Source organism: Rhodamnia argentea, chromosome 5 (assembly GCF_020921035.1).
Source record: "Rhodamnia argentea isolate NSW1041297 chromosome 5, ASM2092103v1, whole genome shotgun sequence".
Classification (NCBI taxonomy): Eukaryota; Viridiplantae; Streptophyta; class Magnoliopsida; order Myrtales; family Myrtaceae; genus Rhodamnia; species Rhodamnia argentea.
Window position 1 is genome coordinate 29,908,584 of NC_063154.1, and position 18,014 is coordinate 29,926,597.

General features: G+C 38.5%; 1 protein-coding gene across 1 annotated transcript in view; it reads left to right on the forward strand.

The window, feature by feature from the left end:
• LOC125315326 overlaps positions 1-18,014 on the forward strand; it is a 150,597-nt gene that overhangs the window by 56,176 nt on the left and 76,407 nt on the right. Inside the window, exon 4 of the mRNA XM_048279777.1 lies at positions 10,251-10,315. Within this exon, the coding sequence (XP_048135734.1) occupies positions 10,251-10,315 (65 nt within the window). The remainder of the gene's footprint in view (positions 1-10,250; positions 10,316-18,014) is intronic.

Genomic DNA, 18,014 nt, shown 5'->3' on the forward strand with positions numbered 1-18,014 from the left:
ACACAATAATATTTGGTGAAAGTGCTCCAACGATATATCATTCCTCCATTTCTAAGTGTTAGTTTTAATCTATTTTGCTTTTATTCATACTTCAATTTAACTATTTTTCTTAACCTTCTGAATTTTAATTGGGTCCTTATCATGATTATTTGTTAATTTTTTTTACTGAAATTATTATATACAACACATCATATGGACATTCTTCTCGAGATAGAGAAATATTGTTGGCCTCATACTTTAACATCTCCATTGTCATGAAATTAAAAATACTATATAAGGTATTTTTCAGAAGTTAAAATAAAGTTCCGGTAAAATATAACTTGAAGATTAATGCTGCCTATACTTTGAACTTGATGTTGCTGTAAATATACGCTTGAGAATATTAAATTACTCAATCAAGTAAGAAAATCAATGACGTCTTCAACCTCATTTTTACAAAGCATAATCCATGACAAAATCCATGAAAGACTTGTGCATGTATTTAAGAAGATCGCCAGTAATTAGTGAATCTCCTCCCTTCTAAATTTGGATTCAAAAAATTTCCAATATTCCATAATCTCTCACTTTTCCTTTCCCAACTATGGGAATTACTTTTAAAAAATGGGTCAAAAATCTTTACATACTTTTTTTTATTTTTTTATGATCCAGGATCCGCCGGTCGTAATCGAGTTTCGCGCTTTCCGACGGCGACTATACCTGGAGGGAGGCTGGCTCCGCAGCCCATCGGCAAGGGCCCCCCACTTAAGTCCGAGAAACGCGTTGGGAGAGTTTCGAACCCCGATCGTGGCTTACGCAGACGCTAAAAGGTTTGATTCTCACCAAACACGCCATGCCCGTGGTGGGTTACATACTCTTTTAGTCTATAACATTTTGATTTTTCTCACCATATCTCTTCACACGCAAGGCATATGCTCTATTTCTAATACTAATTAGAGAACAATTTAAAATGTAAATAAAATTACCACAACTTAACACGTTCATGGAGCTTGTAGGTCATGTTTCACATGATTCTAGGTAGCCGGGCGACTCGGGCCTTAGAATTTTTCCACTTGGATCATAAAAAGAGAAAAAGAATAAAAAAAGAAAATGAAATGGACTTAATAAAGCCATGTTTTCTTCCATGGTGGGTTGCAAATACAAAAATACGGACATGCATTTTATTTTGAACTAAATCTGCGTATTTGTCATGTCCAAAGAGAACATCCCTCTCGAGTTTAATTAGTCACAACTATTTGTGGTTAGAAATTAGTCATAATCTTTTCAAAGAGTCATAACAAATCTGGGGATTTATGAGTAAATTATGGTTGCCAAAAAAATTGAACAGCTTCAACTTTTCCTTATCAATCACGTTTGTCTATTTTTAAGGGAAAATTGTATTAGAATTATAAAACTTGTCGCGAAAGTGCAATTGAGCTCCAAAATTTACAAAAAAAAAAGGTAATTGAGTAATAAAACTTGTCAAATTGATACAATCAAGTTCTTTCGTGCATAGTATTTTCACTGTATACTTTTACTATTTACTGTCGTGTATATTGTCTAATTCACGAGTTCTGAGAACTCCCTTGCTCTTTGCCTATAATGGCCAATGTGTTGTAATGGTTTGGGGCAAACGAGCCCTCCCCGAAATAAAAAGTGTGTTTCAATACTCCCATGGCTTTCTAAAATCTTTCTCTTCTTCTCCCTAGAATGGTGTTGTCATCTCGTTAGAATGGTATTTTTAGCTTGAAATGATGTTCTGGTTATAAGTATGCTCTCCACCTGCCACTCGATGGATTACGTGGAATAGAAATTCTAAAGCCTTACGAGTTTTATAGCATAGTTTCATGATGCTTGAGGCAGTCCCTAGTTATGATTTGAGGTAGCCATCTAGTGAGGGATAGCATACCTCTTGTGAGCATCGTGTTTCTACGCTATGCCATTTCCACATCTAAATTTTTATCACACAAAAAAGGGCAATTGTCAAAGAAAATCGCGACATCTAAATTTCGAAGAAGAGACGTCATGCGGGGCTCGAAAGAGTGAATAAATATTGCTAATTTAAACCATAGTACGGGCGGATACGAGATATAGATATGGGGACATGTGGGGCCTACACTAAAGTCACATCGCATCAAGGTCATGGCCATTGCACTCGCCCTTCATTGCAGTCTTTGAAGACAATACACTAAAAAACAAAGACTTATTTTCAACTAATGGTCGAGCTCTAATCATGCAGCGGCCGATAGTGACAGCCATCTTTCTTTAAATTTTATTTTGGCCCAAGAACGACGTGGAGTGGTCTGCTACCGTTCAACTTCTTTAGTCTATCTCCTCCCTCAACATTACATTCCATGCCCATCTCTCCTCTTTCTTCCTCGGCGTGGCGTTTGGGTCGTTCTCAAGGTTCTAGATCGTTGGATTGCTGGTACTAAATCTTCGCCGTTGATACCTCGTGCTTTCTTGGGCACAACCATTCTTCCTCCTTCTCCTCTTCTTCTCCGGGGTCATCATTCTCCATCTCTCCGTTTTCTCGCTCTTTGCTTCTGGTATTGGGAGATATCTTGTCACCATGAAACGAAATGGGTTGTGTTAGCATAATAGTTTTTGAGTATTTGTGAGAATAACCATACACGCGGGATGCAAATTCTTAAAAGAGCGATCTCATAATAACACTTAATTAATCGTTATTTTTTTTGTGGTCTAAAATAGACTATTAATTTTACAATCATTCAAAAATTATTACATAATCAATTCTCAAATGAAATCTACTTTTTTGTCCTATAAAAATGACAGCTATCAAAGAAAATCACCGTATGTAAGTTCCGCCTCATTTGCACTGTACATGAATGAGTGACTCGCCCCAGCTTGGACACACTTTAGTAAACCTTTTTGAACTTCAACTGTATTCTTCTCTTGAATTTTAATTGTTCAGGCGGGAATCTAAGCCCAACCTACTGCCTTCATTGGTTTGAGTCGTTTGACCATTAAAACTGCCCCAAAATATGATTTTCGACATAAGGCTCCTTTTATTTCATAGAAAATAAAAGATTCAAAAAATATTTTTTTTTAAATATAATTGTTTGTATGGCTTGAAATACTTAGCTAATTAAAAATATTCTTATCGTGGACGATAATTTATATATGGATATTTTCGTGAAAGATAAAATGTATTCTTTCTTCATTCATTTTTATAAGCGATATAAGTGTTCATTTTTAAGAAAATATTTTTCAAATCATTCATTGGTTTTTGTTGATATTGCTATGATAAAACAAAAATAGCACTAAAAATAACATGTTTTTGCCATTAACGAATGTCTCTACAACATATGAAAGTTTTACCATATATGAAAGTCATTTACCCCTATAATAGATACATTTACCAAGTACAAGTAGCACACATTTATAGTAACACGCAATCTTATCAACATATTAGAAATTGATCGGTACGGATTGCTTTTCAACGGCAAACATCTAATTTTATGGTTAGAATAGTTGATGGTGGAAGCCCCTCTTCAAATATAAAAAAAGTACTTGAGGATGTACTGACCAACCACAAAGGGGTTTTTGGTTTTCCTCGATATGACGAGAAAATTGAATTTTATGCACTACTAACTAGGTTAAACTTATCGAGCTAATTACAAAGAAACATGTGCCTCACGACTTTTATTGTTTTGACTTAGTCAAAATACTTTCGAACGGTGATAATGCATCTACCCAATTGGGGTTAAATTGACCTTTCCAACCTAACAATCTTGTTTGGACCAAAAAAAAAAAAACAATTTTGATGGGCTTGTTTGTCATGTGAGACTAATAGACGCATAGAAATTTAGCAGACTAACATTCAACTATATCCGAGGCCACTATAATGAATACCCATCATATGCTACTATTACTTTAACATTATACTTACTGACCATCTCTCTTGTACAATTATTAAATATCTATAGTACGGTAATTTTTACGTTGACATAATCATTTTCTTAAGAAGTGTTAAAGAATGTAAAGTAAAATTGCTTGTTACTAAAAAAATGTCATGCTTACCTAACTACAGGATTGGTGCAGTTAGTTGAGCCATTGCGAAAGTTTTAGCTCGAAATTGGGGAATCGTTCATTTGAATCCCAGAAATTGCGTGCAAGCTGTTTTGGGTTAGAGTCACCTACCCGGGGGCCTAAGCTTAACTGATTTTGCAGGATATTTCATTGGCTTAACCTCCACACCCATGGCCCTAGATTGTAGCGAAAACAATTGCGTACTTTAGGAGAATGCTAACTTCATGTGGTAATTTTTTTTTCTAGTATGTGCACTTATTCTCCATATATTAGGTAGTTACTATGCAAAAAGTCCTTATCAACTTAATTACAAAGTGAACGTCCCTGATGACTTTAATTAGTCATAACATTGTTTTTAAAAATTAGGCATAACCTTTTCGAATGGTCATAGTGGATATACGGGTTAAGGAGTAATTTCACATATTCTAATCTAACACTTATGGTTGGCAAAATAATTAAACAACTTCAATATTTCCTTATGAACTGATTTTTTTTTTCCACTTAAAGGATTGATTTGAGGTGCTTTCTGTTAATAAACCTCTAAAAGTTCGGAATATGATAAATGAAAAGCCAAGACATATTGTCACCTAACAGTCAACATTAATTAGATATTAGTACATGACCACTTAACAGTGGAGGAAAGGAAAGAGACTTAGATATTGGTGCTCGTGATCGGCCAAGGAGAGAAATAATCAAATGGGAGATACAAATATCATAATTTTTATACGGCAATCACTTAAGTACTATATTCTTTTTTGGATCATTAAGTATCATGATTTATGTACGATGCTCACTTGAGAATCATGACTATTATATAACTTTTTTAAAGATCATTTGAGCGCCATAAGATTTTGAAATAACAAGTGCCATGCCATGGTGAATTTCTGAGATTCTTGAACGAGTGTTCCTAAAACAGTTTGGCCCTTCAGCTGTGATTTGAAAATTATCGCACTCATGGCGACGTTTGACATATGGTTTGCAAGTCCACGTTGGTGGCTTGACAGATGGGGCCCACTGCGGTCTTTCTTTGATTTTAAATCGTTGGATCTCCAGAACTGAAGCTCACCCGTTGATTCGTCATCCTTTTCTGCGCTCAAATCTTATTCCCCTGTTCTTCTCTCAATCATTCTGGCTCTGTTTCGCTCTTTCTTCTCCTCGGCCAAACCATCCTTCTTATTCTTCTTCACTGTCTCCCCGTTTTATCGCTCTTTCTTTCTCGAAAAGAAAAAATCAAAGCAAAATGTCGATCGATCCTGCCCTTCCTGTTGCATCTTTTGCATGGGATATCTTGAAGCGGGTAGTTGTTCCCGTCAAGCGCCAATTCGGATACGTGATCTCCTCCAAGAGCTACGCCCAGGATCTTCAGAAGGAAGTCGGGAAGCTGGCGTACGAGGCTGAGAGGATCCACAATGCCGTCGAAGTGGCCAGAAACAATATTCGGATGGTCTACAGTCTAGTCACCGATTGGCACGAGACTGCAGAGAAGGCCTTGAAGGAGGCGGGAGAGCTGTTGGAAGAGTTCGAAAAAGCGAGTAAGAGTTGCTGCTACGGGACTCTTCCCGACCCCAATTGTCGCTATCAGTTCAGCAGGAAGGCCAAGGATAAGATCGAGCTCCTTCAGCGACTCGCTCGAGAATGCAGTGAATTCAGGGACATCTCCTTCATTGATCCTGCTCCAGGGAATGTCACTGCGGCCTCCGCTCCTTCTGCCAAGGACGATGGCGTCTTCGAATCCAGAGCTTCGATCCAACGCAAAATCATGGCCGCTCTTGCTGATAACCGCAACAGCGTGGTTGGGGTTCATGGGATGGGCGGGACCGGCAAGTCCACCCTTTTGGAAGAGGTTGAAAGAAGAATAAGGGAAGAGAGGTCGTTCGATCTGGTCGCTAAGGCCGACGTGTCGGAAAATCCAGACATCAAGAGGATTCAAGAAGAGATCGCGTACGGGTTGGGCCTTAGTGACATAAAGAAGGAAGAGAATGTCAGCTTGCGAGCGAAGCTTCTGCGCGAGAGGCTAGAAGATGAGGAGGGGACTAAACAAGAAAATGATGAGGGGAAGAAGAAGAAGAAGAAGAAGGTGCTCATAATACTGGACAACCTGTGGAAAGGGCTTGACTTGAAGTCAGTAGGCATTCCTTGCGGACACGACAACAAAGTCATAGGATGCAAGTTGCTGTTGACGTCAAGATTTCAAGATGTTTTGCGAAGGGAAATGGGCTGCGACAGGGACTTCCTCCTCGATGCGCTGAAGGAGGAAGAGGCAAAACGATTGTTTGAGAGGACGGTGGGCGACAAAGTTCATCACGATCCGTTCAAATCCCTGGTGGATGAAGCCCTCAACAAATGTGCAGGTTTGCCTTTCCTAATTATTGCAATGGCGAATGTTTTTAGAGACGCCGATTTTCGCGAATGGAAGGATGTTTTGAGACAAATTGAGATGTCTACCAACAAAGGAATCGATGAAAAAATAAACGAGATGCTGCGCTTGAGCTATAATCGTTTCAAAGGGGAAGATGGCAAGGAGGTGACGTCATTGTTACGGCTATGTGTCGTTTATGGTGTCTCTAAGCCCTCTCTTGAAAACTTGGTGAGGTATGGCGTGGGTTCGAGGTTATTTCGAGAAGATAGCAGCATGGAAGAAGTGAGAGACAGGTTGAGCTCACTGATCCAAACCCTGAAAGCCTCCTCCTTTCTGTTAGCAGACGAGACAGATGCTGATGTTTTCAAGATACACGACTTGGTTCGTGGATTCGTTGCCTCGGAAGCTTCAAGAGATGACCCTCTTTTGGTGTTGAAAAATCATGATAAGTTGGTGATAGAGTTGCAGAAGGACAAGCTCAAAACTTGCACATCGGTATGCTTTCCCTATGTCGACATGGAGGAGCTTCCTGAAGAGTTAGATTGCCCCGAAATGCGGATCTTTTTGTTGTTCACAAACAATGAATCTCTTAAGGTCCCAGTCTCATGTTTCAACTCTATGAGAAAACTCATGGTCTTACATCTTTCTCGGGTGCGGCTCACTCGTTCACCTTCGTCGTTCCAGTTCTTGGAGAACTTACACACTCTGTGCCTAAATGATTGCTCATTAGAGGATGTAGCTATGATCAGCGAGCTAAAACGGCTATGTGTTCTCAGCTTTGCGAACTCCAAAATTCAACGATTGCCAAAAGAAATTGGACAATTGGTGGAGCTGCGGTTGTTAGACTTAAACCATTGCTCAAAACTTGAGATAATTGAACCGGGTGTGCTTGGGAGCTTGATGAAATTGGAGGAGTTGTATATGGAGAATAGTTTTGATCGTTGGAATGCCGTGGAGCAAACTCCGCCAACTAATGCCGGGCTCATTGAGTTGAACAAATTGAAGAATCTCTATACTTTGCATGTGTCCATTTTCGATCCGAGTGTGCTCCCAGAGGATCTAAACGTTGAGAAACTAACCAAGTACCAAATCCGGATAGGTGATGTGCCATGCCAGCGAATTCGCAATGGATCGAGCATATTGGAGCTTACGTTGGATCCAATAAGCGATATTCTTCAGAAAGGATGCATACAAACTTTATTAGGCAAAACCGATGATCTCTTTTTAGGCGGATTAAATGGAATTGAGCAGACTATTTGCGTGTTATCCCAAAAAGGCTTTTCGAAATTAAAGCACCTACAAGTCAAGAATAGTTCCTCCGTCCATTACATCCTCCAATCTCCATCACATACGGAGTTTAAGATGTTGGAGTCGTTACTTCTCGATAACCTCATCAACTTGGAGAAGATATGCAACAACCATATCTCCTCCAATTCCTTCAGTGCATTAAAGGTAGTACGAGTTGATAACTGCAACAAGATGGAAGTTTTGTTTCCTCTTTCATTGTTGAGAGAACTTCCACAGCTTGAAGAGATGCGAGTTGTTGAGTGCCACTTAATGCGGGAGATTGTAGAAGTTGATGATTGTGGAAAAGTTGAGTTGCCAAATTTGCGGGTATTGGAATTGCGTGACTTGCCAAATATAAAAAATTTTGTCTCCGACGGGACGGCTCCTTCAAGTAGTACATCAAATGACCAAGTTGGCCCTCAAATTGCATTCTTCAACGGGCAGCAGGTAACTTTCTATCAAAACAATCTGGTATTTGTTGATCTTTTGTTCATTTGCTAATTAGATGTGACATAGATTATTATCCTTACTCTTTGTTTTTTCCGTTCATTTTCTGCCTAATTACCTTATCCCAGTCATGCCTTCTCTGTAGTTGCATCAAGCAATGTTCTGTTACTCTTCATTGCGTAGAAGTGCAGCTAATAGAATGAAATCCATGTACATTTAGATTGTGATAGGACTTGAGTTATTTTCAGCTTACATGCGGCAAGTAAAAAAAAAAATCTGATATTTAGATGACTTAGGTAAAAATCAATGCGAAGAATGGCAAGGGGATTGGTTTTCAAATAGTAGCAACGATGCCAATCTAATTGATGCACGTCTTTTCCCTATCGTGTGTTTCAATAAGCACTTAGTCATTGCATAAGTCCTACAAGTATAAATGTACACAATTACATGCATTTAACAAACATAATGTACTGCGTTCTTTTCCTCATTTTTCTTTATTTATATTGGAAATTTTCAACTCATTGTAAAAAATCACATGTAACAAATAGGTGGAAATTAGTTAATTGTTTAACAATTTTTTAGTGTAGTAGGTAAGCTGTTAAATTGGTTATTGTTAGTAATAGAAGTAAGTAAACTAAGGATAAACAGTGACAATTATCATTGAAGTTGATGGTGGAGTTCAAGGCTCGTGCAATAAATTAGTTTCGCAAGTTATTAAACATGAGCTTACATGGAGAGAAATTTAAATTGCCATTATAAATTTATCAAGTATGAAAGGAAATTAGCCCCGTCGTAGGTTTATTCTTATTATATAAATTACAATATTTCACGCATAAATTGATTGGGTCCGGCAAAGCCCAAGTGGACTTAGGTGGATGGCGAAGGCGTAAGAAGGAAGTTACTTGCAGTAACTAAACTTTTATGATGGTAATTTCCCTTAAGATATACTAAATTACTTTTCAAGATTGCTAAGTTTCCTTAGATAGGTAGTAACTAGACATACCTTTCTGTAATTAAGGAATTATAGCATAATAATTTACTCCTCAAAGTAGTAACATAGCCTAAGAGGGAGTGGTTTACCTTATAGGAAGGAATTTTTCTTGAATGTGCTTCCTTTTGCTTTAAGGATCACTAATCTTCGTAGTCATTAGCAAACTGAATGAATGCTATTTCTTGATGACTATAGTTTCCCTTATTGTTAATAAATTGCGAACAAAATCTAAACGATCCACCAATTTTTTGTAAATAAAAAAAAATGAAGTTCATTAGTGGTTCTTGGGGTCGTAGAGTACCTTTTCTGATTTTTAAATTAGCCTTTGTTTATCATAGATTTTTGTAAATGTAAAAATCATCCTAAAGTCCGTAAATTTTCTTCCGCAACCGTTTGTAATAACCTGCTATAGCACGTATGCTGATGGGTCTATCCGTCAGGTTTCAATCCCATCCTTGGAGTCCTTGACAATGGTTGGACTTCCCAATCTGGAAGATATATGGACCGATGAATCTCCATTGGGCCTGAGCAGTCTCCAATCTCTTGAGGTCTCTTCATGCAAATCTCTCTCAAAGGTCATCAATTCCAGTTCACTGATAAAACTACGCAAGCTACACACTTTAAAGGTAGAAACTTGCGTTGCGGTGCAAGAAATTTTTGACCTCGACGGACTAGGCACCAGTGCAAATATCGAGACTCTTTCTGAGCTAGACACCATCTATATAAACGGATTACCAAGCTTGAGGTGCATATGGAACAAGAATCCTTGTGGAATTGTAAGATTCCATAATTTACAGCACTTAGAGGTGTCTAACTGTAACAACCTCGGGTTTCTATTTTTCTCATCCATGGTTCAATCTCTCGTACAATTGAGAGAACTAGAGGTATACAATTGCAAGAAGATGGAGGCGATCATTATAGAGGATGAAGGGTCGAGAATAGAAACATCAGAAACTCTAGTATTCTCAATGTTAACCAATTTAGGGGTTGCAGGTTTGGAAAGTTTGACTTGCTTCTCTCGCAGAAAGTGTAAGATTGATTTTTTTCTCGTTTAATCATTAAAGGTCTTCTTAGATTAATTCATCCCTACAATGCAATAGATGGCATTCCTTTCATCTAATTAAAAATCGATGACAGGTTCACGAGAAGCTTGGAGTGAGGATCGCCTCAAATCACGCTACACTACCCTCTTCAATCAAGAGGTACGTAACAAATGCTATGTCAAAATCTTAAATATAACAAAAATCCAATGATTGCATCAATTTTATGTGCATAGCACTTCACGAGTTTACATGCTGTGCATTTCAAGTTGCCACATAGCGTTACAAATAATTGGGAAGTTTAAATTCACATCAATAAGAGTTGGATCAATCACATCAAATTATTAAGAGATTGTAAAAGATGATATATTCATATAGATAATTGTCATGCCGGCCAGCTAAATAAGTAAAACTAACATAGAGTTATATTGGAGACGAAGCATGATCGCCAAAGCCCACTTTGGTTAAAATTGATTGCGCTCCACATAATCACCGTACCATAAAAGCTGGATAAGCCAAAGTAAAGTTACTATTCAAATTGTGATTTTGAATTGAAATGAAGAATATATAGTAGAGTCACTATACATACAAAAGTTGATAATTAATCTTCAATGAGCTCAATTGTCAACTCTCAAATTATGTGGTTAAATTCACTCCTGGAAACTATATAGTAAAAGATTTTGTGATATAGCAATGTTCATTGGAGAACAGTTTATTTTTGTTAATTTTGCTATAAAATTTATGTATATTAAGTTTGTATCAAATCGTGTCATTTATGGATTTCTCGGATAATCATTTGCAAACAAGTTAATCCATATTGTAAATTGCCAGCCTTTCAATTCTTATGTTTTTAGCGACATCCTCACGCAAAAGGAATGTGGTTTTGGTTGAGACTTTCTTTCCGTAAAGGGACGTGGGACGTTCACAGAGTGCTTACTTCATGCTTTGTTTACTTCTCTTCTTTCCCTCACTGCACTCAATCAACGGTATACCTTATACAATTCAGTAACCCTTTAGTCCAGGTCGGTATCGTTGTCCAATCCATGCTTTGTGTTGTAAGCTTTTTCCAACTCGATTTCTTTGGCTAGCATTCCTCTTCTTCTTTTTTTCCTTTTCATGGGCAGCAACGAGTGACAAAACAGAACATGCTACTCTCTTGATAACTAAGGTTTCCCACGTGCAATGGATCTCCTTCCATTGTTATTGCAAGCATCTCATACATGCTATCTATGAACCATGAGTGGTCATTTACAAGAAATCAATATTCTGTGTTTTCAAAAAACATAGGGAAATATAGCTTAAAATACAATAATATCCCAAATTATACGTGTATTTTTCACACGTATTTTTATACCTTTAAATGCTTCAAACATGTACAAAAATGTACCACAACATAGAGCATTTCAATATGAACATGTCGGCACCAAGAACGGGCCGATCGGACCTCATACGCATATTTAATTTAAGGCAAAACAGGAAATTTACGTGCTAAAAAAAATCGCGAAATTGTCTGCCAGTCGCAAAAGAGGAATATTCTCGCGTGAGGGAGGACAGAACCAAAAAATATGCAATGTGGGAAAAAAAAAATTCGCTACAGCCGCTCGCACGCGCCCACACTGCTGACCCTGCACATAATCTTTGGCGCATGGCTTGCACGCGCCTACAATTTTTATCTAACAATTGGATCATCCAACACGGTAACAAAGCAATGAATCTTAAAAGGAAAATTCAATCAATTAAGTATATTGAGTTCTTTCAAGTGTAAAATGATATAAATAAGTTTTGTTCGTTTTGACCCCTTCTTCATTGTTTTGTTTTTTGACTTTTTCAATTTTTTTAGAGTGATATAATATTGAATAAAATGATTGATACCGACTTTAACCGGAAGTTATGATGTCCCCGACATATTTCACGTATATTTTGGAGAAATTAAAGATAATTACTTAATAAATTGTAATATTATTTATATCGCACATGTTTAATTTGAGTAAATTAATAGAAACCTAACAGGCTAACTAACATAGTATGGGGAATAATACACTAATTTTGAAGTTAAACTTGTCCAAAATGAAACATTGAAACTACTTCTTGTAAAACGAAAAAGGAAATTTGCTAATATGGACAAATCAAGCAAATTTGAGGAATACCGTCCTTTTCGTTTCAAATATTTCATGTTGTCTTTTGAACTGTCCTTAAAAAATATGGAGAGACTAATAATATGCCAAAACATAAACAGAAAAGCTTTGGTATGTCCTTTGCAAGATGAGGATACGGCCACAATGGACAGACCAAGATTGTTAGGACCACCGCTTCTTCCATATGTATTCATGAACTTTTCAAACTAACAGAATCACTAATTTCGTGAGCGAATCCTGCAGGTTGCGTTTCCTAGCTTGGAGACATTAAGCATCTGGTTTATGGATAGTATTGATATAATATGGGACAATCAAGTTGCTGCAGAGTCTTTCCGCAAACTAAAATCGCTCAGTGTTTATGGATGCAACAAGCTAGCGAACATTGTTCCTTCTTACATTCTTGGACGGCTCAAGAGCTTGGAAAGTTTGGTGGTAGAATCATGTGATTCGCTTGAAGTTGTTTTCAAACTGCAGCCATTGAGTCCTCTAGATGGATATCCCATTGCTCGTTTCCCATTAAAAACATTGAATTTAGAGAGATTATCAAAGCTAAAGCTTGTATGGGATAAGGAACTTCACAGTCAAGTCAAATTTCAGTGTCTTCATTCCGTTACCGTTTCCAGATGCAAGAGCCTCACCTCTCTGTTTCCAGACTCAGTAGCTAGGGATCTAATGCAACTTGAGGAGTTGAAGATCGATGAATGTGGTGGCATTGTGGAACTCATCGAGAAGGACGGACTAGATCCCAGGGATGGGTTCCCTAAGTTAGCCTCTCTCGAGCTTAAGCGTCTACCAGAGTTGAAGTGCATCTACACAGGAACACATGCTTTACGTTGGCCGGCATTGAAGATCTTGAAGGTGGATGGCTGTAGCAAAGTGGAGATACTTGCTTCGCAACTTGAGAATGAGATGCCACCTCATAAACAACCTCTCTTCTTGATAGAAAAGGTACGACCCAATATTTTTTTATTAATTAATTTCTTGCTGCTTCGCCGGCAAATTGCGATTGTGATTACAATTGAGTGCAAACGGGAATGTGGGTACAAGAAGTCAAATGTAAAAGAACCGAGATAATGTCTATTGCATGGGGTGCATTTCCTTCCGTCGAATTGCATGAGACTCAACATCTTAAAATGCAGGACTTATACCACAATACACGAACACTCTTTTAACTAAGCTGGTTTTAGATTCTGATTTGACTAATTTCTCAGGGCGCATTCTCAAATCTGCAAGAGTTAAAATTGGATTTATATGGAGGGATGGAGATATGGCATGGGCATTCTCATGACGGAGAATTCTTCGGCAAGGTTAGAGTTCTCAAGCTTCATCATTTCTCGAAGGAATCTGCAATATCCACATGTGATCTTGTTCAGAGTTTAACCAACTTGCAAGAGCTGGTTGTACGCAATTCTGACATAGAAGAGCTGAGCAACATTGTGGAAGCCAAAGGAGGCCCAAGGCACGAGCTAAAAGTAATACCACCATTTTCCAGATTTTTTCAACATCTCAAGACTCTAGATGTGTCATTTTGTGATGGGTTATCAAAGATGTTCACACCGATAATAGCTGGAAATTTGGTGGAACTCACGAAATTGAGGATAAGTAAATGCAAAATGTTGACAGAAGTCATTTGTGACGATGGAGGTGAGGAGGGGCTTGTGGTGTTTTTCAATCAATTGAAGTATATGGAGTTCGATGGGTTGACGGGGCTGAGATGTTTCAGCTCAAGTAAAGGCACTTTGATGTTCCCACTCTTGGAAGATGTCATTGTGAGTGGATGTCCCAGCATGAAGTTCTTCTCCGAGGGACCAATAAATACGCCAAAGTTGGAGAGAGTACAAACATCACCAGAAGCGTGGTTTTGGGAGGAAAACCTCAACATCACCATCCAAAATATGTTTAAAGAAATGGTATGCATCGGTTAGCAAATTCTGTGCAATTATATGGACTTGTTGCGTTTTGCTAGCTAGAAGTTTACATTTAATGATGCTTTTTCTAACAGGCTACCGTTGCTGGAGTAAAGTCGATGCGGCTGTCTGAGTTCCCCGAGCTAATTGGAAAATGGCACGGCGAACTTATTCCCATCAAGTCCTCTTGGCAATTAGAATCACTGGTGGTGGATAAATGTCCATCATTTACTAACGCTATTCCATCCAGATTGATACCTGTTTTAAACAAAATGCGAAGATTGCAAGTGCGCGATTGCGAGTCGCTAGAAGAAGTATTCAATCTTGAAGGGCTGGAGGGTGTGCGAAGCACTCGGTTGCTGCCTTTCTTACAATGTCTACACTTGGTCAATCTACCAAAGTTGTGGCGACTATGGAACAACCATCTTCAAGGGACGCTGCGCTTCGATGGGATATTTAGTCTCACCCTTTATAAATGCAGCAACTTGAGACATGCTTTCACTCCATCGATGGCTCGGTGTGTTGCCAATCTATGGCTGATGGAAATAAAGGAGTGTGGTCAAATGGAAGGAGTGATTGCAGAGGAAGAAGGGCGGGGAAGCGCAATGGAGAAGATTACATTCCCGAATCTTAAATGGATGAAGCTGGAATGCTTGCCCAATATGACTAATTTTCTTTCGGGGAAGAACCGTCCTTTGGAATGCCCTAGATTAGAAGAGTTGACCATTGCCTACTGTCCCAAGATGAGAAGCTTAACTTGGCAACCTTTGATGGAGATCGACCACGGTGCTCCTTCACTTTTTTCTCCGCGAGTCGGTCTTGTTTTCCTTTATCCAATGCTTTTGATGTTTAAAATTAAACATCTTGTCAAATGGAAGCACCGATGGAAGTTGCAATGCGACATCCGCTTTTTTTCTTTCATTTGTTTTTGCCTCCGAAATCCTCAACACGCCACACAATGTCATCGATCAAGGATAAGAAATTGGTTACCCATTGCAAATTGATTAAACTTAAATTGTAGATAGGTGTCACCACCAACTAAAACTTCATAATTTTAAACCCATTCACAAATTGGATAAACTGAAATCTTCCCAATCACTGAAATCAAAGATAAAGAAGCATGAAACTAGTCACCCGATTTTTTGGTAGGGACAAGTGGCAATAGCGTAATTCACGACCTAATGAAAATTCCATACGGGCTCTTAGGTGAACACTTCATAGCCGCTCATACAATCGTTTTATTTATTTTTTTTTGTATTAGAATCTATTTTTGCATAACATGTTTTATTCATTCACGAAGACTAGTTGCATTTTCCCGGGGATCCTCGTTACCGTGAGAAACCCGCCTTCAAATTTCTTGTCATGCGAAATTTTTAAGAAAATTGCAAAAGTATTCATGTGTTATTTGAGGTCGTCATTTCGTTCTTTGGATCGTAATTCAGTGAAATGTTCTCCTATATTTTTTGTGCATGAGTATTAACAGGTGGTACAGGCCGTAAGGTAGCTTATTTTGTCGCACCGCACATGGCCTTAGTCATCAGTCCATTAAAGTGAAAGCATCAAGCAACCCCTCCTTGATTGTGTCACTAACAAGTTCTAGAATGTTGTGATTTGTGGGAGGAAAGTAAGTTCATAATTCAATGTCATCAAATTTATGGTGTCATTTTTCCAAATATGGCGTGTACAATTTCCTAAGCTTCGATCGATATTTCTCTCTCACATGGAAAATTTAAGCAAAATATGGATGGATAGTCCTCGAGATACTCTCACTTTTGAACATTTACGTGAAGTGAAGATTGAGAATTGTAAGAGCCTTGAAAATCTATTTCCGCGTTGGGTGGCTACAAGTCTAAACCAATTGGAGAAACTTCGAGTGGAGTTTTGTGCAATCAAGGAAATAGTCGCAAGTGGGGATAACAATCCACACTCCACTACTGCTCAAGTACTTTTCCCGCAATTAACCTCTCCGGTATTCCATGATATGCCACAACTCAAGAGTTTCTACCATGATTTGCCTACTTTGAACCGGCCATTCTCGACGGAATTGCGAGTGACACATTGTGACAAACCGAACATGTTTCCTTTGGTGGAAACCATGAACAAGTGGCCTCAGAGAGATGATCATCGGGACATTTCAAACCAAGAAACACACTCTTCATTTGAGAAGGTATGACTACAACTCTTCTCCCTCGATTTCTACTTTGTTCTTTAAAGCACTTACTAATCTTATGTTCACTGTATATTAATCTTATCATGATACTAATATGCTTGCCTATCAATTTGCCAATAATACAATATATTTCTAATATCATAAGTATACTTTTCGTTTGGGGACACTTATGAGATATTCCATTATCTAAAATTACAAAATAATTGCCGATTTTTTTAAAACATAAGATATTCCTTAACTATTCTAATTAAATATAATGTACTTGGGAAGGTCAATGAGAACTTGACACATGGTCCTCTCCATTGTTCTCACGTTTCTCACCATTGAACTTTTCTTCTCTTTTTTATTTTGTACAATCTTTAAGAAACATACTCTAATTTCATTTCAAAAATAAAAGCATTGGAACCCTAATTCACCGTATTCTTCTTTATTCTTTAATTCGCCCCGTTATGTTCCACGTCCATCGCATACTAACGAAAACTCGCAGCCCCCTTATGTATAGTTTTTAGACAACATAACGAACCCCATATGTTTTAGTAACACTATGAGTGCATCCCGTGACAGGTTTGCCTTTTACGGCATATGATTTACTACTGAATCTTGTTGAATTTACTTCTCTCATTGTATCGGCAATTTCGCAGGGTATTTTCACCTTAAAGAGACTTTCATTGGTCGATAAGGATATTCAGATGATACGGAATGGAGAATTTTCCGAGGACATCTTTGGCAACCCGAAAGCACTAACATTGGCATGTTTTCATGATGAAAATGCCGTCTTTCCTACCATATCCCTCTTACGGAGATTTCGGAACCTACAAAGCCTTGAGTTCTTTTGTAGTGCTTTTGAAGAATTATTCCCTTATGAAGGGCTTGTTGACGAGGGAAAATGTTTGGTGCTTGAACATTTAAGAGAACTCAAGTTGAGCAAGCTACACAACATAAAGCATGTATGGAGGAAAGACTGTTTAGTGTCCAAAATTCTTCGGAGTATTTACAAACTTGAGGTTCGGGAATGTCCTAGTTTGACAACATTATTTCCAGCCGAGATATCCTTTCGGAATTTGATGAAGCTAGTGGTGATGAATTCCTCCGGATTGGTACATCTAGGGACAACTTTAGCTATCGCAAGTTTGGTGCATTTAAGCGAGATGACGGTAATAGGATGTGAAAGAATGAAAGAAGTAGTGGCAAACGATGAAAATGGAGAAGGAAAAGTGATTTCGTTTGGGAAACTCATAACTTTGACACTCAAAAATCTGCCAAGCCTAGAATGCTTCTCCTCCACCACAAGTTGCGTCTTGAGGTTTCCATCCTTGTGGAGTATTGAAGTGGAAGAGTGCCCCAAAATGAACATCTTTTCTAAGGGTAAGCTAAGCACACCAAGACTAAGTTATGCGTCACTATTCAGATACAACTGGCAATGCGACTGGGAGGGCGATCTCAATGCAACCATACAAAGGTTATCTGCATAAACAACCAAACGAGCACGGAATAAGAACTCGCTCTCTCTCTCTCTCTCTCTTCAAATTCAACCAACGCACGCCTCTCCAGCTGGCCCATGGAGACGATGCAGAACGGACAAGCTACAGAGGAGGCCGCGGCAGCTCGGGACGGCTCTGTTTGCGGATACGAGTCGCTCCATCGCCTCC